Source organism: Carya illinoinensis, chromosome 15, assembly GCF_018687715.1.
Source record: "Carya illinoinensis cultivar Pawnee chromosome 15, C.illinoinensisPawnee_v1, whole genome shotgun sequence".
NCBI classification, from domain to species: Eukaryota; Viridiplantae; Streptophyta; class Magnoliopsida; order Fagales; family Juglandaceae; genus Carya; species Carya illinoinensis.
Window position 1 is genome coordinate 5,540,298 of NC_056766.1, and position 23,804 is coordinate 5,564,101.

Genomic DNA, 23,804 nt, shown 5'->3' on the forward strand with positions numbered 1-23,804 from the left:
AGATAGTCAACTTAGCTCTGTATATAATATATATATATATATGTGTGTGTGTGTGTGTGTGTGTGTGATGATGATGATCAGGACTTCATGACAGTTTTTTTGTTCCTTTTTTTTTGGGTAGGAGAGAATAATTTTTGTTTTAATTAATAATCAGAAAATGATCTGCATCGATCTTTGTTAATGGAAGTAGCGGTTGAATGCATGCATCATGAGCAGTTGGCCAACGATACGTTCGCCATGTTCGGGTATAACTTGTACTAGTAGTACTGTACTAGTCCTCCTCCAAAAACCATATGATCATGTAGTACTTGAATATTAATTAACTTGTGCCACGTTGCATCTCTCTCTCTCTCTCTCTCTCTCTCTCTCTCTCTCTCTCTATATATATATATATGTTCTCTGTGATCATTCATGTATTATATTTAGATATTTCTCCAGCTGATAATTTACATGATGACGACGGCCACAGAGTCTGGGGTTCGATCAATCTTTAAAACTAGCTAGAATGAATGACGTACATTGGGGACATTTTATATATTTGTTAAGATCATCATGAAAATATATAACAATTTAAACATGCATCAGCAATTGATGACAGTTTGTGAAATTACATAAAGGGATCAATCATGATGCAGATCGATGATCAGATAGACGAGTTAATTAGATCGAACAGTACAAGTTTTTGCAGAAAATGAGTTAATGTATATATGAAACTCACATGATGACATCGATGAGCTTCCTTTTGTTGATTCTAAAGTTATCTACTTTGGTCATTAGTACCACAATTAGCTTATTGTTTCCTTCCGATTCCAAGGCATGCATATAATATGTTTTCCATCAATCATATAGTATCTATATATATATATATATATATATATATGAGAAATGATATTTACAATCGTGAGTATGTAAAGTGTCGCTCAATTATTTAAAAAAATAAATAAATACGGAATCCACGTGACAAGAAAATTAATTTTTAATCCTCCAACCACTCTTTTTCAAAATGACTGCATAACGTTTGTACACTTCACGATTATATATAACATTAGTTAATATATATATATATATATATATATATATATATATATATATATATATATATATATATATTTAAGTACTCTCATTATTTATATTGTTTAAGTATTAATTGGTTTTTGTCTACGACATTAATAATGACTATTATTAATTGAAACAATTAAGCTGTTGGTGTTAGAGACGAAAGTCGAGATCGATGGAATGCCTTTTTTTTTTTTTTTTAATTGGCGTAGATCAGCATAAAGCCATCTATGATCAATGATACATTTCTTCATGTATTTAATTATTTCTCTTTCATTTTAAACTCTATATCATTTCGAGCAAGAATTTTAATTTGTAGATATTAATCCACCAGGATTTTACTTATATATATATATATACACACGAGATTATCATTAATTTTAAAACTTGCATTAATTATTATTAGTATTTGAAACTCAATTATAATTAATTTTAATATATAAATTAATTGGTATGATCATAAGTTTATTTATTTATTTCTTTTTCTTTCTCAAAACTCGATTATAATTAATTTTAAGATATAAATTAATTGGTATGTGTTGCGCCTCTGACCGTCCAAAAATTACACAAGACGATATCTAAGTGATTCAGTAAATTATTTACGTCTACTGGAGCTTCTTTTATATAATTTGTACGAGATTTACAAAAACTCTACAAATTCTCTTTCTCTCCTTCACGTACTCTCTTTCTCTCTATTTTCCCCTCTCCCATTGCATTTTGCAACTGAGCTCTCTCTTATTTATAGGAGAGAGCAGTCTACAAATTTTTTCGATGTAGTGATTTACGGAAGAAACTGAGACGTCACTTGCTGTAGACACTGTGCGTGTTTGTGAGTGGCGCCTAATATGTCAAGGAAAAAAACAGTACACACTGCAGGTGGGTTTTTCAACAGTATGATCATAAGTTATTTATTTATTTATTTCTGTCTCTTTCTCAAGAGAGATGCTAGCTAGCTGCATGCATGTCTTAATTAACAACGTACCAAGTACAAATTAATGTGGTGATCTAATAAGCAGATATATATTCACCTTGATTTCGCATTAGGTCTATAAGAAAATTATTTATTTGCGACTAGTTAATTTCAATGAAATGATTATTTTCAATTAAATTAGTTGTAAATAGTCTTTTGGTTGCAATAAATTAATTACAAAAATTCGTTTTTCTTGTAGGTACTGCAAATTAAAGCAATATATAGTTAATATTGTGACAAATTAATTACAAAGCACAAAGGAATAATGAAAATTAATTAAAGCAATATATAGTTAATATTGTGATATATGCAGTTTGAATATAGGAAAGTGCCCTATATTCGAGGTAAACCTAGCTAGCTTCTCGCAAGAATATCATGCCCAACCCAGCTTATATTAATTCTCGTGGACAATGGTATGTTTTCATGGAAAGAGATGCATATATATCCACCTTATTATATATATATATATGAAGTGATGCAGCCATGCATGTATCTAGGGTATTGATCTGCATCATGAACAGATACATTCCCCCTAAAGGATAGCTAGCTAATTCAGTACTGCATGGTGGCTTTGGAAGATGTGATCAGATCGAATAATTAAGATTATGAAGCAATGCTTTGTTGGTTTTATTTAATTTATTGAGAAGCTATATCATTTCAGAAAAAGATTATATAAAAATAAATTTAAAAATTAATTATGATATAGTTTTATATAATACATTATATTTACTTACGATAAATCTTATTGAGAAATAAATCTACATTGTTTTATGTGGACAAGATCTTGGACATATTTATAAGCAATTGAGCAAACTTCTCTTATTGGTTTTATAAGATGGGTTAGGCCTATGAATTTCTTCATGATATCAGATTAAGCTAAAGGAAAAATGAGAGCATACACTACTTATTCCGTGATAAGGATTAGGAAAAATACTGAACTGTACGTGAGGGATTGAGGGTGTTGAGAAATAAATTTACATTGCCTGTGAATAAGGTCTTGGGCATGTTTATAAGCAAATGAGCAATCTTATTTTATTGAACCGATTTTATGAGATGAGTTAGGTTTATAAATTTCTTCAAATCTAATAAAACTTTATAATTTAACGTATCATATCGAACTACATCATTTTATAAATTTATTTTTATAAAATTTCTTTTTGACTAAATCATCTTCCTAATTTATTATTATAATCCAATCCCTAATTACGTACATCCAAAGGAGTCTCTATTTATAGATTTCTATCTCTCGTCTATGAAGATCTTTGATCACTCTACCTGATCTCACCCACTACTCTCATGTACACATACACATGGTGCTGAGTAATTGTGTCTCTGAGAGGGTATTTGATCATGAGGGTGACGAATAAATGGCCTGGGGGACTGCACATCGATCTCTAGATCATTTGGTTCGTGGTCTTTGTCATTCACTACTTTTTATTTTATTTTATTTATTTAACTAATTAATGATCTCGTTGCAATCATTGGTAATATATATATATATATATATATATATATATATTTATATATTTTATTAAATTGAAGGCATCGTTCGTTATTAATTGGTAACGTATATAACTACCCATGGCAACCGTTAATGGAGTTTGGTAATATTGATTATGAAATTAGGTTATATATATAATAATATAGAGAAATTAAACATGAAATCTTTATACCACACAGTTCCACCTAATCAATATTATGTAATTTATCATTTTTGTCATTTTATCTTAATGTTTAAATATGTGTGTTAAAATAAAAAAATAAAAATAATAAATCACATATTAATTAAGCAGATGTGTATGGCGTGAGGTGTAAAGTTTTCTTGCAGCATTTCTCAATAATAGATAACGTCTTTTTATTAATTAAATGTGACCATGCATGCATCCAAGGTAGCTAGCTGATCATCGATGGAGATTGTTTTATTTTTCTAAATTTCAATATTGTTAAATGATCATACTCATCACGATTATTATCAAATATTCTCAGATATATTTTCAAATATTGTCAGATATTCTCAGATCATATTTTATTCCCAAACATCATTTTAAACATAAAACACTTTCAATTTCAATTTTTTAATCTTTTCATATATATAATGATCATTACAACTTTTTCAAATTTTTAAAGAAAACACAAAAAACAACACTAATTTTTCAAAATTTAAAATAAAAATAATATTAAAAAATTATTTTCAATTAATTTTTTTATTTTATAATATTTTTATTCAACTTTCTCTCTCTCGTTTTTCAAAACCTAATAAAAATATCTTAACTCAAACTATTTCACTATTATTTATGCACAGATATACTGAGATATTATTTTAAGTATCCAAATGGGCCCCAATTACAATATCTAGAAGAAATAAAAATATTAATAAATGCAATTCAACAACTAATTAATCATGGTTTTTCCAAATATTTCACTAATTAATTATTTATTTTGCATGCTTAATTTATATACCGATCGAGATCACACATTGATTGGAAGTATATATGTTCTCGCAGTCCTTTAATTACATCAATCGATCATTTTGATTGATTTGTCATGATCGTCAACTTGATCTAAATAAAAGTTTTGTACGTAAGTATTCTAGATCATTAAATCATGGCTCGAATATTATTTAAACATGATGAGTACCATTGATCTCCAATATTTCATCATGTACATTCTTGAATAAACGATATTTCTAATTAATTTGAATCATGTGAATGCTATCTTTATTTTTTATGATAAGTTTTATTTAAGTCATAAGAATTCTCGACAATTATTTGCCTCAAATGCTTTATATACCTTATTTGGTTTGAGAGATATATAATCATGTACTATAGTGTCTAATTAAGCATTAGGTAGTATCATAGTATAAGCCGGGTTTACATGTATCCATCTCTCTCAAAATTATAGAAAGTACTGTTAGAAGTAGAAGGGGGTGAGGTTCCAACAACCACCCAAAACACTAAAAATCATGCAGAAAATAAAAACTAAGTTGTGCCATGTCAAGAAGATCATCTGATCAGTGCACGGTAAGTTTCAGATGATCAAGTAACGTTATTCTAGCTAATAGGATCGATCTCATATATGGATGTTAAGAAAATGGTTGTTGGAGCATTCTATATATTAGCTAGTCGGACTACATTAAATGGCTGTTATTGGTGGATCTTGATCTCAAATGATCCATGCATGACCTAAGACTATTAGAATAACATGGGCAAGAAAAATAATATTTACAGAGCGCGCGGGAGATTTGCAGACGAGCACGCGGGAGATTTGCCGACTTGCATAATTTAAGACTATATATATCTAATATTATTTTTGGACTAATTTACATATTTTTCATAAACAAAAGAGCGAAAAGTATGTTCGTTGTTCACGAAGTCATACGATCGATGGTTCCCCCCATCATGAACTCGTGGCAAATTTAATTTAAACTGCTTTAAGGGAAAGAAAGTACGTATACCAATGCATGATGTGCTGACCAAATCCAAGCATGTGCTTTGAATTTCAATTTGCATGTGACTATATATATATATATGTATATGTATACACATACATATATAATTACAACCTAGAGTCTTTTTTACTTTTAAGGACACTTTGTTCAGTCTTGTAAAGGATACTTTGTTGGATGCTGGATGCCTATTTGTCTTGATCATTGGAGAAATGATATTTGTAGTTTTAAGGTGTGTAAACCCTTATATATTTATTTGAAAAAAAAATAGATAAATATGAGACATACATAAAAAAATATTTTTTAATAGTGGGGTCTACTTTTTTTAAATGGAGTGCATGAAACTTATATTTACTAGAACTATATCTAGCATCACATATTACTCTTTTGGGCCTATGGTTGTAGAGGAACACGGAGAACTATAATAGTGCGTGGAGTCGGGAACTAACAATGCTATCCTTTTATTGATCGAGAGTGATGATACATCAAATTCTATTAATGTTGTGAAGCCCAACCCCAGTTAGAGCCCAAAAACCCTTAATAGAAGCCCGGCCCACTACCTAAACAACGGCGTTGTTTTACCATTCATCCCCAAACCCTAAATCCCCTTCCCCTCCTTCCCTCTCCGACACCTCTATTTCTCAGTCTATATCTTACTCCCCCTGTTTCTCTATTTCTCTCTCTATAGCCAATTGTAACACTCTTATATTCAGTTCAAATTTTAATAAAAGTTATGTGAAAGATCTGTAAATGGACAATGTAATTTTTGTAAAGTAGATTGCATGATAGATAAAAATGGAAAGGGTTAGCTCACTTTAAGGGTGAGTGCCTCCAAAAAAAGAAAAGGAAAAGAGAGTAATTGTTTTCATTCAGATTTTGCATAAGTTTCCTTTACTATGTGCCTCCTATAGGGCTGACATACTGCAACTTAACAAACATATTCCCCTTCCAGACGCTACGTGACAAAATAGATAACATCTGATGTTGGGCTGACTAGCCCATTGAACTAAAAACATAAAAATTAACTGGACTTGACAACATACTTGGACCTACTGCAAATAACATGGACTCAATTTATAAAACAGCCATCACTTGTCAATCGTCGGCCTGTGTACAAGCCCAGCCCAGAAGTCCGCTTCCTCATCAGACGACAGAACCCAACTCCCTCAGTTCTCTGTCTCGAACTGTACCGCCCTTCGAAGTGTGACACCAACCCAACCAGAAACGCCGTGCCGTCGCCGTCTTCTGTCTGCCGTTCGACTTAAGGCCGCCAGTAAGTACTTCAATCTGCCGTCTTTCTCTCTCTGTCAAGTGTCTCTCTCCCTCTCTCTCTCTCTCTCACTTCTCTGCAATCCCGTTTCCTGTCGGCCACCCACATCGCCCGCCCTCAGTTTCCGTCGGTCTGTGCTGCACTGTTCTTCCCGGTTCAGACCCCGACACCAAACCTCAGAACCCCTTGCGTCGAGCACCTCTCCCCGCCGTCCAAGAAGATAGGCCCCACACCGTCTGTCTCTGTCTCTGTCGCTGCCCCTGCCTTCTCTTCTGTCCGTGTGCCGCCGTGTGCTATCAGGCTGTCACCGGGATCCTCTTCCTCCGGTGTTTACTTCTCTCCGTCCGCCTCTTTCCCCTCTCTCTCTACCCTCTGTTTGTCCCCTCTCCGGAACCGCCACCGCAATGGATGCCGCCACAAGCATCACGGCAGCAACCGGGAAGCACCACCCAGCTTCTTCTCACGGCAAGCCCTGATCAATCAAGGAATGAGTTCTTTGATATATTGCTTTGTAAAGTTTCTCGTGTAAATTGTAGATTTCTGCCTCTTTATCTATGCTAATGAATGAGGCCATTCCACTCTCTCATCGAGAGCTCTGCGTTTACTCTGTTCAAGGTTTTAGAAATCCATTGTCGGGCAATCAAATCAGGTGCCATCGCTGACATCTACACCGCGAACAATATTCTAAGTTTGTATGCGAAATCCAGAGAGTTATGTTTTGCCCGCACGTTGTTCGTGGAAATGCCCCGCAGAGACACTGTTTCTTGGAATACAATGATCGCTGGGTATGTACGTTGTGGGAATTTCGAGACTGCGTTCGAGATTCTAAGAACCATGAAGATATGTGGCTTTGATTTTGATGGGTATACATTTGGAAGCATACTCAAGGGGGTTGCTTCTGCTTATCGGCTTGATATTGGGGAGCAAGTGCATTCGATGATAGTCAAGATGGGCTATGCTGCAAATGTTTATTCAGGTAGTGCACTTTTGGACATGTATGCGAAGTGCGGGAGAGTTGAGGATGCATATGTGGTGTTTCAGTGCATACCGGAGCGTAACTCAGTTTCATGGAATGCGCTGATAGCTGGTTATGTGCTGGTGGGTGATCCTGGGACTGCATTTTGGCTGTTAGATTGCATGGAGCGGGAGCATGTGGAACTTGAAGATGGCACATTTGCTCCGCTTTTGACATTGCTCGATAATACTGAGTTTTACATGTTAGCAATGCAGATTCATGGTAAAATCATAAAACACAGGTGGGCATTTGACAATACTGTATGCAATGCCTTAATCACTTCATATTCTGAATGTGGGTCCATTGAAGATGCCAAAAGAGTATTTGATGGTGCTGTTGGCAACCGGGATTTGGTGACATGGAATTCCATGCTCTCTTCTTACCTTGTACACAATAAAGAAGAACTTGCATTTAAACTCTTCATAGATATGCAATGGCTTGGGTTTGATCCAGACATCTATACTTACACTAGTGTCATTAGTGCTTGTGTTGATGGAGCACATAAACGCCATGGGAAATCCTTGCATGGATTGGTAATAAAAAGGGGACTGGAACAATCAGTACCGATATCTAATGCATTAATAGCCATGTATCTCAAATCAAATAACAGATCCATGGAAGAAGCATTGCTCATTTTTCAAGCCATGGAGTCCAAGGACCGTGTTTCTTGGAATTCTATTTTGACTGGACTTTCGCAAATTGGCTTGAGTGAAGATGCCTTGAAATTCTTTGGACACATGAGATCTGTGGTAGAAGACATTGATCACTATACCTTTTCAGCTGTTCTTAGATCTTGCTCAGATATAGCAACCCTCCAATTGGGTCAACAGGTTCATGTCTTGGCACTTAAGTCAGGATTCGAGTCCAATGAGTTTGTTGCAAGCTCATTGATCTTCATGTATTCCAAGTGTGGGGTCATTGAAGATGCTAGGAAATCCTTTGAGGGCACTCCCAAAGACAGCTCAATCACTTGGAATTCGATCATTTTTGGGTATGCACAACATGGGCAGGGAAATGTTGCACTTGACCTCTTCTACCTAATGAAAGAGAGTAGGGTGAAACCTGATCATATAACATTTGTTGCAATCCTAAGTGCATGTAGCCATATTGGCTTGCTAGAGGAAGGATGCAGGTTTCTGAAATCTATGGAATCAGAATATGGGATTCCACCGAGAATGGAGCATTATGCCTGTGGGGTTGATCTATATGGGCGTGCTGGGTGTCTCAGTGAGGCAAAAGCTTTGATTGAGGCAATGCCTTTTGAACCTGATGCAATGGTATGGAAGACTTTACTTGGGGCCTGTAGGATTTGTGGTGACATTGAATTAGCTACTCAGGTAGCAAGCCTTTTGCTACAGATAGAGCCTGAAGAGCACTGCACTTATGTTCTTCTCTCGAATATGTATGGGCGTCTTAGGCGGTGGGATGCAAAGGCTAGCATGACTAGGCTTATGAGAGAAAATGGGGTGAAAAAAGTCCCTGGTTGGAGTTGGATAGAAGTTCACAATAAGGTGCATGCTTTTAATGCAGAAGATCATTCCCACTCCCATTGTGAAGAGATATACCTTGCATTGGGTGGACTAATGGAAGAAATCAAGAGCTTGGGTTTTGTTACTAGTTCAAAGGTTTTGATGCATGATGTTGATCAGGTGGATGAGTGTATTGATTGAACACTTTGTTTGGGTTAGCTGCTGTGACTAATGGTAGACAAGTTGTAGTTCAGAAGATACTAATTCGTGTTTTATTTGAAAAAAGATCATTCCAAGTCCAAATTTTGGAGCTTAGAGTTCAACAGTGGGAACTTCTTTTGATGGCATTTTCTCACAATAAATTTACTCTTTTTAACTTTGACAAAAAATAAAAAAATAAAAAATAAAATTCTCTCCATTAGTGTTCTGATTTAGTTGCTGCTTGTTTTCATTGTAGGGCTCTGATTTAGTTGCTGAGCTGCATAGCTAAACCAAACAGCACGCCAAGGAAGAAGTGGTCGGAGATGGAGATGTCACAGTTTGAGATTGACCTTGGCAATCTCTTTGCCTTCAATCCTCACCACCAATTTCCCTCCCTACCTTCATCCAGGTTAGGTTTTAAGGAAAGAAGCTTCTGTATTCACATGACGATATTGAAATCTATTACCTCGTGCTTAATGCCTCAAATAATGTGCACATGGATATTAGGAAAAGTTATTTAACCTCTATGTGGTGATAACCCTTTTTATCTTACATTTTTTAGAATTCTGCAAAGTTTTTTATTTTTCAGATCATCATTCTGTGTGGAACGTTGCGTCTTTGGTCTGAGTCGGGAATTTTATATATATGTTTTTAATTAATATTTTACCTATTATACTTGTCAAAAAATTAATATTTGCAATCATCATAGAGAGGAGTTAGTGAAGGAATGTCTAGAGAAGGGCACTGAGTTAGTTCAAGCCATTGCAAATACTCTGTTCAACTTACCTTGTGGACGTAGATGGTCCCCTGTTCAAGTTGCCCCCACCAACCACAAGACTGCCCAGAGAGAAGCCTGTGAGTTCTTCCTTTTATTTATATATATATCTCTATTTTGTCTTCCAGATATATGTATTTCGTATATCCGTACTGCATCTATACCATGTAATTGATACCGTTTCTGTGCATTCTTCGGTTGGGCTGAACGTGAGAAAGCATAGATCATAACTTTTTTTCATAAGCAATCTGTAGTTCGTATATAAGTAAGATGGCTTATAATTGGCATTGTTAGAACTTTCTACCTTGTTGGATTTGTGTTACCGAAATACACTATATTAGAGTAGCTTTTGCAACTTGCTAGTTGGTGAACAAGGTTTTTGATGGCAACTATTTTGAGAGAGAGGTGGATATGTGTTAATGGCTCATGGTTTGGTAGCTTAGGAAGCTTCATGACCACTGAAGGAAACTACTTCTGCAACTTAAAGTATGAGTAGATGCTTATTCCTAGTAGAGGAATCTGTATTTGTTCATCATCTCATTTTTGAGAACTAAATTGTACAATGGCCATTCAGTTCCTAATTGTGTATATATAGCATATACACTCGATTGATTATCTCAAATACATTGTATTTTCAGCTTCCAAAGCCTAAACCTCCTACAAAATGGGAACTGTTTGCCAAAGCGAGAGGTTAGCATCTTTATAATCACATGCAACCTATATGGGTTATCAATTATGTGATCTATTATGGGTAAGTTTTGATGTCCTTGGTTATGAATTTTTGAGATACCTTGCAGGTATAAAGAAGCACAAGAAAGACAAGATATCATATAATGAGCCAACTGGTACTTGGAAACGTCATTATGGATATGATCGGGCAAATGATGAGGAAAATATACCAATCATTGAGGCCAAGATAACTGATGGTAAATAATTCAACAAGACCTGTGTGTTAAAGAATCATTTATTGCAATTAATGGCCTTCTATTGGTACCCTTTGTTTTTTTTTTTTTTTATCTAAATGGTGAAAATAATTACAATACTTTTTTTATAAGTAAAAAAATTAAAAATTACTTAATATCTAATTGTGATATCATAACTATAAAGCAATAATCTTTTATCCACTAATTTACAAGCATCAAAATATCATATCACATTCTTGGGTTATGACATGGTAATCACCTTTTTGTAGAACCAGGGGAGGATCCTTTTGCTAAAAGGCAAGCAGATAAAAGGAAACGTGTTGAAAAGCAAGATAAAAATCGGCTGCAGAACTTGAAACAAGCGGCAAAAGTTGGTGCTTTACCAAGGTTTTCCATTTTATAACCTTTCTACACATCTGAAAGTATATATATTTTCTTAGTTGGTACAAGTAATTTCCTTTGATTTACCCCTTGCCACTCCTCTTTTCCATTGCTGGACTCCCCTAGATACAAATGGTGCTTTCACCTTCGCAATTTAAGAGTGAATCAGTGATCATGCAATCTCCAATGTTATTGGTGGTTATGGTCTAGTTGTCGGCCTTTTCAAGAAAATTTCTTTGATGAGTAGCCGAATTTTCGTTGCTTCCATGTCACTGTATTGGTTACACTTACAACCCACATAAGACAATGCAATTATTCTTCAGTATTATGATGGAATGCCCTAGATCACCTCCACTGAACACCATAAATCCTTTTCCCAACTATTCCAGAAGAACTTACTGGACCTTGTGGAGTATCAATCTGAAAACCCTGTTTCTTGTCCATTCTGATGGCCTAACTATCCCAATTGATCCTTCGTCTTGACTTAGTCAGGACTATCCCAAGTTCTCATGTATCTAGTCATTGTCAGCCCAGTCTTCCTTCTCTTGCCCATAATATATATCTCGTTGGCTTTTGGCTTTTGTCATCTTGACAATGCTGTAGGAGAAGTTCTTGGCTTAGTTACTTTGGTCAAATAGGCTTTTATGTTGTGTTTTCTTATTATCTTTCTGTTTCTTGTATTGCAACACTGGACCCTGAGGAAACTTTTTCTGCAGCCATGTCCAACTAGCTGCCACAGCGTTGCCTATAACAGGAACCCAGACTGCACCCAAGAAAGTCACTAAAGATGAACTAGTGAATGTTGCAGGAATAGCAGCAAGTGCAACAGCCAGTGGTGGGAAGTTTGACAAGAAATTGCCCGGAGAAAAGCCTGCACAACATAAAGGGAAATATCGCAAGGTTTGTAAACTTTACCTGAAAATGCTTCTCCACCAGAAGTTGTACTCGGTAATGGAGTGGTTCAACATCTTCTATATGTCCTTTTAGTTCCTACCTGTTGTGGAAGGCAAAGGGATAGGCTCACAAGAGAAGGAGCAAACTGAGAAAGTTCTGAACAAGCTAATCTCTAAGAATTCCCACGAGATACTCAATGTAGATAAGGTAATCTTTAGCCATTCGAGGTTAATATTCCCTTGGTAGTTTAGATCTTCAACTCTGTTAGTCAAATGAAGGTTTGCTTATCATATGGACATGTAATGCTTGGGATCTAGGCTGTCACCATGTACAACGTGAAAAAAGAGAAGCGAAAGAACCAGAAAGGGAAGTCTTCACCAACCTCAAGCAAGTTGAAACCAAATTTAAAACCTCATAAGAAGTCCTTAAAGAAGGGATCTTCATCTTCAAAGAAGGGATCTTCCAAGAAAACAAAGGCAAAATGAAAAGTAATTGATTGTTATTCTGGAAAGCTTGTAGAGTAGCTTTGAGCCAGGTACTACAAGTTTGTTTATTGGGAAATAGTGTTTTTCTGCAAGATTGTTTAATTCTTAGATACTTTTTACTGCAGGTTTTGTTCACTGAAATTCTGTCATTGGGTACTTCGGAGGAATTTTGCAGTGCTGCATCTTATCTGTACATGAGGGTTGGGTTTCTATACCCTCTAGGAATGTCAGAGAGGTTTTTTTTATACATTTTCAATTTATACTCTTCGGAGAAATGGTGTGGAAGATCACACCTATAGTGGTGTTGGAATGGGATTTTGTTGTAACTTTGATTGAATGAGACAGGTCTCACCCTTTCCCATGTCCATGTGCCCTTTCCCATGTCCATGTGCCCTAATATCTCTTTGAGGGGATATTTCCCAATCTCTCTTGTAATGGATTCTGATGTTGCTTATTTCCAGTTAATATGGATTTTAATATGGATTTTGTTTTGAAGATTAATATACTCAAAAGAACTGTATTTACGGTCAGTCCTTTTATATTATTGCTAATGAAAGAAAACGACATTAAGATGGTGATCATTTTAGCATCCCATCATCTGTAGCAAGAAAAAGAAACTACCCAAAAGCTCAATTTATATAATTATATTATACAAAGCAGACCATGGCATGTGGATTTATGCATCTCATTATTACATAACAAGAAAGAAAAACAGCTAGCAATCGTAAACAAACACACTAATACCCACATTAGCTTTCTGTCCTACCTCAGCGAGCGTACAGAGAAGACAAGCAGCCAGTGGTATCCTTTACCTGTTGGCAAATCTTCATCACTAAGCCCATAATAAAATAAAAAAGGAAAAAAAGTCCATATATATTTTATATCATGTATGTAATTTTGTGGGAAGATTAATGTTTTTGCTTCTTACATGGCCCTCACAGCTTGGAACCTTGGTTCCTTTGGGAGGAACTTCTGCTCAGCATACACAGACATATAGTCACCAAACACAAACTTGGGGTAAGCTTGATCCACCTCTTTCTTAAGATTCTCCACCAGCTGAGGTGCAGGGGATATGGTGGCTTTAAGGCAGGGATTGTAAAATGAAGCAATTGATCTTCTGTTTCCATCTGGTGTGGCCAAAACTCGGTGCCAGACACTCTTATATCGACCATCGCTCAAGACCTCAATCTGATCTCCAGTGTTGATGACAATGGCATTTGGCAATGGCTGAACATCGGTCCATTTACCATGATCTTTGAGGATTTGAAGACCTCCCACCTTGTCATCTTGGAAAAGTAGGATGACGCCTCCAGCATTGGTGTGAGCTTGGAGACCATTCACCAGCTCTGGATTTGGACATGGGGGATAGTGGCTTGCCTTGGCGCCAAAGAAGGCACTGCCTTCTTCACCATCAAATGCTTTCTTGACGAATCCGTTGGGTAACCCCAAATTCTCATCCATCACTTCCATGACCTTCATGCCCAATTTTTTCAGTTCTGCTCGGTATTCAGTGTAATACCCTAGTCTTACTATGTGAATATTTACGTCATTTGATTTTATTCCTTAAGTTAAATATGTTTATGTAAAGATTTTTATTATTTTATTTAGATGGGTGTGTTTTTACTTTTATGTGAGTTGTTAAAATAAATTAAGTACATGATTTTTAAGGCCTTATAGTATTTTCTCCTTAAATCCTAAATTTTTATTATTTATGAAAGAGCACAAATGATTCCCACCATTGGATTGGTAATTGGAATAGTTATCTTCCTAAATCTAATCATAACCCTCAATTTCCTTAAGTTTTTAATGACAAAAAATTTAACTAAGCCTTCTTCTCTTATGAACCGTCGGTCTACACATAACAAATGAAGAATTTCCTTTTCAAACCCATCGATCTACACCTAATAGATGAAGAATTTCCCTTCAAACCCATCGGTCTACACCTAATAGATGAAGAATTTTCCTTCAAATCCATTGGTCTACACCTAACAAATGAACCCCTTCAAACCCATCGGTCTACACCTAACAAATAAAGAACAAGTCTTATTCATCTCTCTTTCCATGCTAGCCAACGCCACTTCCCTCTTTTCTTCTCCTCTTCAAGAAATCAAACTCCTCTAATTTTTCTTCAAGCTTTGGACCTTCACTTCACCTCTTGAAAGAATCTAGGAGCTTAAGGTAAATTGTTTAATGTGATTTAATGTGATTTTGGAAGCTAACTAAATTGTTTAGCTTATGTTTTGATGTTATGTTTTATATATATACATATATACTCTATTTTAAGGGATTAAGTATTTATATAGGGCTGTTTTGATGTTATGTTTTGTATATCTACATATATGCTCTGTTTTAAGGGATTAATTATATATAGGGCTGTTTTGATATTATGTTTTGTATATCTACATATATGCTATGTTTTAAGGGATTAATTACGTATATAGGGCTGTTTTGATGTTCTCTTTTGTGTATATATATAATTATGTTCTGTTTTAAGTGATTAAATGCATATATTGAGTTGTTTTGATGTTATGTTAACTAAATTAACTATCTTCTTATGTTACTCTTGTAAGGATTTGTCGAGAGGGTAGTTAATTGAAGTAACATTAAGGGTAGAAAACGACGTCAGATTTATAATATTTTAGCCATCGTTAAAAGGGGATCTAAAAGATGTTAGATGAGTTTTAACACTTTTGTTATTTATTGGATTAGGATTTTCTGAAGTTAAAGGGATTGCAGCGGATCGAGGTAAGTAGCTATGACCATGCGCCCACGCCAAGTTCTCCTGTGGAAGAATATATCTCTATCTCTTTCCAAACGATCATCTAATTAAAGAATAAATGAGTTTATATTATGTACAAGCCTTTCTTGGTAGCCCCTGTTAAGTATCCTATCGATTATAATTGATTATATGTGTATATGGTAATGCATGCATGTAGACCCTAAGTCATAAAATTTTTATACATGCTTCTTGAAATAACTAAGATTTTATTTATATGTAAGCATGACATAAAATGCTATTTTTTCAAAATAAAATCATATTCATCGGACTAAGGAAGATATTGAAAATGTTGATTTCAAAGAAAGAAAAGGAATGAATTAATGTATGAAAATATGTAATGGCCACATGAAAGGAAATGATATCAAAGAAATGGGCAGATTGCAATACCGGGTAAGTAGTACTGGTAGTGCACCCAGTGCTGCTCCCTGACAGAAAGGGGTTCCTAACCTGTGGCCACGGGTGGAATCCAGGTCTAATAGGACCGCTAACCCCAACACACGGGGCGTAATAGTGTGTTGGTCACAAGAAAGTGAAAGATTAAATGAAGTGTATGCATGAAGATATGATATATAAGTATGTATGAAAATAAGAAATAAAGATTTTGTATGAAAGTATGAAGTAGGTATATGCATGATAGTAAAAAGTAAGTGTATGCATGATGTTATAAAGAAAGTATATGTATAGAAGTACTGTCAGAATTAGTATTGGTTTATGGATGCATGTTTTCAAAAGAAAGTACTATATGCTTAGTAAGTTAACAGTATGGTGTATTGCTTACTGAGTATTAGACTCACTTTGTGTTTATGTTTTAAACGTTCAGGTACAGACGAATCTACTGAGGAGCTGAGTATTTCTGAGGAGGGAGGGGCCGACGTTTAGTAGTCTCTGGGTAGTTTGGTTTTTTTTTTTTTTTTATGAAGATATATGTTTCTTATTTTTTAATACTGGACCCCACACGGGGATGTTTTATTGAGTTAACTTCTAGACAAGATACATTCGGGTATTGGTATCAGAGCTAAGAGCTCTATTATAAGATTAACTATCTTTTGAGTTAAGATCTTATGGCTAACATTGCAGCTTCATTTGGTGAAAGTCAATCTAGCAGTCGGCCTCCACTCTTTTGTGGAGATAATTACTCATTCTGGAAAGTTAGAATGAGAATATTTCTTCAAGCTCAAGGTAGAGAAATCTGGAAATGTATTGTAGATGGACTTTATATTCCAACAAAAGTGGTTGATGGAGTAAAGGTCAAAAAGGAAGAAGAAGAGTTTGATCGTGAAGACGATAGACTTTATACTTTAAATTTAACTGCTATGAATTTATTATATAATGCTCTTAATGGAAATGAATTTAATAGAATAATGAATTGCGCTACGGCAAAAGAAATTTGGGATAATTTGGAAGTTACTTATGAAGGAACTTCGCAAGTCAAGGAATCAAAAATTTATATTCTTACTCATGAATATGAAATGTTTAAGATGAATGATGATGAATCTATTTCTAGTATGCACACTCGTTTTACTAACATCATAAACAGCTTGACAGCTCTTGGCAAAGTTTATTTCAAGGTGGAGATAGTAAGAAAAATTCTCAACTCTTTACCAAAACGTTGGGAATCAAAAGTTACAGCGATTCTTCAAGTTAGAGACCTCAAGAAGCTCGAAGTCAATGAACTCATCGGGTCACTTATCACCCATGAGTACACATTGAAAAGAGGAGAAGAAGAAGGAAAGCCAAAGAAGAGCTTAGCACTTAATTAACATTGTTTGAATTGCTAAACTTATTATATATGCTTGGAATTATATTTATACTTTTGCTTGAAAAACTAACGCACATTTTTAGGGGGATCTTAAGTATTAATACAGCTTTCAGGTTCTATCAAATATTTGTCATCATTAAAAATGGGAGATTGTTGAACTCAAGATTTCAAGTTTTGTGTAATTATATATTTACACATGGATTTTGATGATAACAAATGAATTCAAAGAATAAAGAAGTCTCAAACTCAAGTTGTCTATACAATGGAGTCAAGCACATCAAGGAAACAAGCATGAGCAAGAAGGGAACAAGTTCACATTAAAATTATAGAGTAATGTTGTAAATCTCTTCAAAATTCGAAATTAGGATTAATGCTCAAAATTAATATTTTATCATAAAGCATTAAAATACATTTTTCACATGTGCATGAATTTTTTTGAAAATTAAATTTGAAAATTTTGAAAGATGATTGATTGTCATCTTTTACATGTGCATGCCTTGATTAAAGGGTTGAACTTTGAAAATATTAAAGATGATTGATTGTCATCTTTCACATCTGCATGTTTTATTTGAATATTTTCAAAAGTTATTGATACTTTTTTGGACTTATACAAAAGGTAGATGATTTTGTTTGAAAAATTTGAAAAGTAAAGTGTGCTCATTTTGTCATATGCAAAAAGTAAAAGATTAGGTTTGAATTTTTTGAAAAGGAAAGTGTGCTCATTTTGTTATATGCCAAAAGTAAAATACAAACCTTATAAAAAATTTTTTGATAATCATTCTACATCAAAGACTAATATTCAAAATTTTTTTCATAAAAATAATTTTGTCAAAAAAGGATATTATTATAATCATTCAAGTTTTTCATATATGTCACATGCTATTTGCAATTTTTGTAATAGAAAATGTCATAATTATCATACTTGTCCTATTAGAAGAAATCATACAATGACTATTAGGGCCATATAGGTACCTAAAAATCTTGTTTCTTCTAATACTAATAAATAAAGGACTCAAAGAACTTGGGTACCAAGAAAAATCATTTTAATTGTTTTTATAGGTATGCATGAAGTCTTCCACAAGCAAAAACAAATGGTTTTTAGATAGTGGATGCTCAAGACACATGACGGGAGACAAGACTAAGTTCTTTGATCTTAGATCTAAAGAAGAAGGACACGTGACATTTGGAGACAACTCGAAATGGAAGATCGTGGGAATAGGTAAAATTGGTAATGAATCTTCTCTCATAATTGAAGATGTTCTACTTGTTGAAGGTCTAAAACATAATCTTTTGAGCATAAGTCAATTATGTGATAAAAGATTTACAGTTACTTTCAAAATGGATAAATGCATTATTTTGAATGATCATGATTGTAATATTTGTTTTATTGCTTTTAGAAGTAACAATGTTTATACAATCGATTTTGAAGAAATTACCCCACAAGATGCAATTTATTTTTCAGCTCAAAATGAAACTAGTTGGTTATGGCATAGAAGACTAGGTCATGCCAATATAGAACTTATTTCCAAACTTTCAAAAAATGATCTTGTGAGAAGTTTACCAAAAACATATTTTCTTAAAGACAAAATTTGTGATGCATGTTAATTTGGTAAACAAACAAAAACTTCTTTTAAAACTAAGAAACATATTTCCACTACTAGACCATTGCAACTGATACATATGGATCTTTTTGGATCAAATAGAGTTGCAAGTCTAGGAGGAAAATATTATACATTTGTTATTGTTGATGATTTCTTTAGATATACTTGGGTCATCTTTTTTGTTCATAAAGATGAGGCACATAATGCTTTTACCAAGTTATGCAAGAGAATTCAAAATGAAAAGGGCTATACTATTTCAAGTATCCGAAGTGATAGGGGAAAAGAGTTTGTTAATAAAAATATTGAAACATTTTGTGATGAAAACGATTTTGTGCATAATGTTTTTGCTCCTCGAACTCCTAAACAAAATGGGGTAGTAGAGAGGAAAAATAGATCTCTTCAAGAGATGCCAAGAACAATCCTCAATGAGAACAACTTGCCTAGTTATTTTTGGGCCGAAGCGGTAAGTACTGCATGTTATGTTATAAATAGAGTTATGCTAAGGTCTAAGTTAGATAAAACCCCCTATGAGCTTTGGAATGAGAAAAAGCCCAACATTGGTTACTTTCATGTATTTGGATGCAAATGTTTTATTTTGAATGACAGGGATAATTTAAGTCAATTTGATGCAAAATCTGATGAAGGTATCTTTTTCGGGTATTCTACTAATAGTAAAGCTTATAGAGTATTCAATAAAAAGACTTTGACTGTACAAGAATCTATGCATATAGTATTTGATGAATCTAATTCTTCACTCTCCAAGAAATCTATTGATGAAGAAACATGAGGTATAAATAATACGGAAAGTCTCAATCTCAACAAAGAGAAAACAATAGAGGAAGTTCAACATATAGCCATCAGGAAAGATCATCAAAATTTAATACAAGATGTAACCAAACAGTGGAAATTTGTGAAAGATCATCCAGTGGAACAAATTTTGGGAGAACCTTCACAAGGTGTAAGTACTCGATCATCTCTTAGAAATATTTGCAGTCATACTGCTTTTCTATCTCAAATTGAATCCAAAAATATTGATGACGCACTTCTTGATGAATCTTGGATTCTAACTATGCAAGAAGAGTTGAATCAATTTGAAAGAAATGATGTTTGGACACTTGTTCCTAGACCCAAAAATCATACTATTATTGGAACAAAATGGGTTTTTAGAAACAAGAAAGATGAGTCCGGAGTCATTACTAGAAATAAGGCTCGACTTGTAGCCCAAGGTTTTAATCAAGAAGAAGGAATCGATTATGATGAGACATATGCACCTGTCGCAAGATTATAAGCTATTCGAATGCTACTTGCATATGCTTGTTATAAAGATTTCAAATTTTTTCAAATGGATGTTAAAAGTGTTTTCTTAAATGGTTTTATAAATGAAGAGGTATATGTTGAGCAACCTCCAGATTTTGAAAATCATATTTTCTCAAATAATGTTTTCAAACTCACAAAAGCACTATATGGACTTAAACAAGCTCCTAGAGCTTGGTACGAAAGACTTAGTGGTTTCTTGATTGAAAAAGGTTTTTCAAGAGGAAAAATCGACACAACTCTTTTCATTAAATATGAAAATGATGATATTCTTTTGATTCAGATTTATGTTGATGATATAATATTCGGTGCTACTAATGAAAATATGTGTCAAGTTTTTGCTAAGACTATGCAGGAAGAATTTGAGATGAGCATGATGGGAGAACTTACATTCTTTCTCAAATTGCAAATTAAGCAAGCAAAAAGTGGGACATTCATCAACCAATCAAGATATATTAAGGAATTACTGAAGAAGTTTGGGATGGAAAATGCTAAGGAAATTGGAACACCAATGAGCCCATCAACTAAACTTGATAAAGATGAATCCGGTAAGCCAGTTGATTCGAAAATATATCGAGGTATGATTGGTAGCTTATTATATTTAACAGCCAGTAGACCAGATATTATGTTTAGTGTGTGCTTATGTGCACGCTTTCAATCATCTCCAAAAGAATCACATTTAATTGCAGTTAAGCGCATTTTTAGATATCTTAGTGGTACAATTAACATAGGGTTATGGTACCCTAAGTACACATCTTTCGATCTAATCAGCTACACAGATGCAGATTATGCTGGCTGTAAAATAGATCGAAAAAGCACTAGCGGAGCATGCCATTTCTTAGGTCATGCACTAGTTTCCTGGTTTAGTAAAAAATAAAATTCTGTTGCACTATCTACTGCTGAGGTAGAATATGTTGCTGCGGGTAGTTGTTGTGCTCAAGTTCTCTACATGAAGCAACAACTTAAAGATTTTAAACTCATGTATAATCACATTCCAATCAAATGTGATAATACAAGTGCTATAAATCTTTCAAAGAACCCAATACAACATTCTAGAACTAAGCATATTGAAATAAGATACTATTTTCTTCGAGATCATGTGCAGAAAGGCGATATAGTACTAGAATTCACAAACACACACGATCAGTTAGCAGATATTTTCACAAAGCCTTTACCAGAAGATAGATTATGTATGATCAGAAGAGAAATAGGTATGATGCATGCTATGAATATCTCTTAAAAGATAGACTAGAGTCAATAAAAATAGAGATAGATTTTTTAAATACTTTTACATAAACTTGAGATTCTTAGCCTTATGTCTGAGACGCTCATTCTCTTCATACAATATCATGTCATTCTTATCCATGGGAACCGGCAAGCGGAATGAAGAATCTAATAAAGATTTCAACTGTTTATTCTTCTGCCGAATGATTCATTCCCTTGTGTGAGACTCTTGAACAATTCGTTGAAGTACAACAATTTGTTCTTTGAGCTTTTCAACTTCATGATTTTTGGCTTGTAGCCGCTGAGAAAAAGCAACAATAGAGGAAGAGTAGCGAGTCCCAAAACTCACCAAGTCATAAATAGCATCAGAATCTGACTTATTAGTTAGATTATTATTTTCCTGCTGCAACATGGCACCAATGGCAGCTGCAGAAAGGACAGGAGGTTGAGATGCAGAATGCCTCATGAATGAATCTAGAGAAATGTTAGAAGAATGAGCCATTGAGAAAAGAATAAAAGGCTTAAAACGAGAATGTTGAAGGAATGCAGATGAGTTATAGAGATGAGAAAAAAACTTGATGCGGATTGGATGAACTTCAGGACTGATTTTATAGAGATAGCATAAAAAACAAGACAAGCTATCATCCAAGTCAAAGAACAATGTATTTTTTCCCGATCGGTGAAAATGACATTTTTTTTAGAAACTCGGAGCCTTCAATCTCGTTTGTCAACAACATCAGGCAATTTTTTCAAATCTCCAGCCGCACTTGTCGGGTCACGGACGGATGAAATTTATTTATTTTTTTTAACTATCTACAGTGTCTACTAACGCACCGTTTTCTTCAGATCCATTTACTTGTTGCGGATCCTTTTTAATGATGCCAAAAGGGGGAGAAGTATTAGACTAGAACATTAACATTGTTTGAATTGCTAAACTTATTATATATGTTTGGAATTATATTTATACTTTTGCTTGAAAAACTAACGCACATTCTCAGGGGGAGCTTAAGTATTAATACAGCTTTCAGGTTCTATCAAGTATTTGTCATCATAAAAAAGGGGGAGATTGTTGAACCCAAGATTTCAAGTTTTGTGTAATTATATATTTACACATGGATTTTGATGATAACAAATGAATTCAAAGAATAAAGAAGTCTCAAACTCAAGTTATCTACACAATGGAGTCAAGCACATCAAGGAAACAAGCATGAGTAAGAAGGGAACAAGTTCACATTAAAATTATAGAGTAATGTTGTAAATCTCTTCAAAATTCAAAATTAGGATTAATGCTCAAAATTAATATTTTATCATAAAGCATTAAAATACATTTTTCACATTTGCATGAATTTTTTTGAAAATTAAATTTGAAAATTTTGAAAGATGATTGATTGTCATCTTTTACATTTGCATGCCTTGATTAAAGGGTTGAATTTTGAAAATATTAAAGATGATTGATTGTCATCTTTCACATGTGCATGTTTTATTTGAATATTTTCAAAAGTGATTGATACTTTTTTGGACTTATACAAAAGGTAGATGATTTTGTTTGAAAAATTTGAAAAGTAAAGTGTGCTCATTTTGTCATATGCAAAAAGTAAAAGATTAGGTTTGAATTTTTTGAAGAGGAAAGTGTGCTCATTTTGTCATATGCCAAAAGTAAAAGATTAGGTTTGATTTTTTTAAAAATGGAATGATGTTGTCTTTGACAATTGAAAAAGAAGAACCTTTTATTTGAATTTTTTGAAAAAGTGAATGATGTTGTCTTTGACATGTGAATTTTTTTAAATTTGAATATGAAGTCTCATATGTCTATAAATAGATCATTTGAGAGCTTCACATTCACAACACCAATAGCATACAACATTCATTCAAAACTTTCATTCTCTCTTCTCTAAGCATTGAGCCTTAATCCTTATTCATTTTGAGAGATATAGTTTGCGCTGTATTGTTCTTATTTCACTGATTGAGGAGTGTTTTCTGATAACCTACCCATTATCAGCTTTTGTATCAAAAAAAGGGTGTGTATAACCCTTGTGCGTGTAGAAAGTATTCTACACGGGAAATAATTGAATCACCACGTGTAAGGTGATTGCAAGTGTAGAGGGTGTTCTACACGGATCCTTTGTAACGATGTTGTTCAAAGGTGTAATAGGTTTCTATCTCCACCTAAAGGAGGTTGAATAGTGAATTTAAGAATCCTCAAGGGGTAGCTTGAGGCGAGGACGTAGGCAGTGGGGCCGAAC

The 23,804-nt window shown here is 34.1% G+C and overlaps 2 protein-coding genes and 1 pseudogene across 2 annotated transcripts; 2 read left to right on the top strand and 1 right to left on the bottom strand.

Annotated features, from left to right (window-relative positions):
• The first annotated feature begins 6,636 nt into the window (after window positions 1–6,636).
• Window positions 6,637–13,385, top strand: LOC122296437 (annotated as a pseudogene).
• On the top strand, window positions 7,306–9,426 carry LOC122296582 (putative pentatricopeptide repeat-containing protein At3g25970). Its single transcript, XM_043106385.1, has one exon. It carries the CDS (start codon window positions 7,306–7,308, stop codon window positions 9,424–9,426), a length of 2,121 nt encoding a protein of 706 aa, XP_042962319.1.
• Window positions 13,386–14,896, bottom strand: LOC122296583 (1-aminocyclopropane-1-carboxylate oxidase 5-like). Its single transcript, XM_043106386.1, has 2 exons — window positions 14,893–14,896; window positions 13,386–14,446 (listed from the first exon to the last, which is right to left on the bottom strand). The coding sequence occupies exons 1-2, from the start codon at window positions 14,894–14,896 to the stop codon at window positions 13,809–13,811; spliced, it is 642 nt and encodes a 213-aa protein (XP_042962320.1). The 3' UTR covers window positions 13,386–13,808.
• Window positions 14,897–23,804: the final 8,908 nt, after the last annotated feature.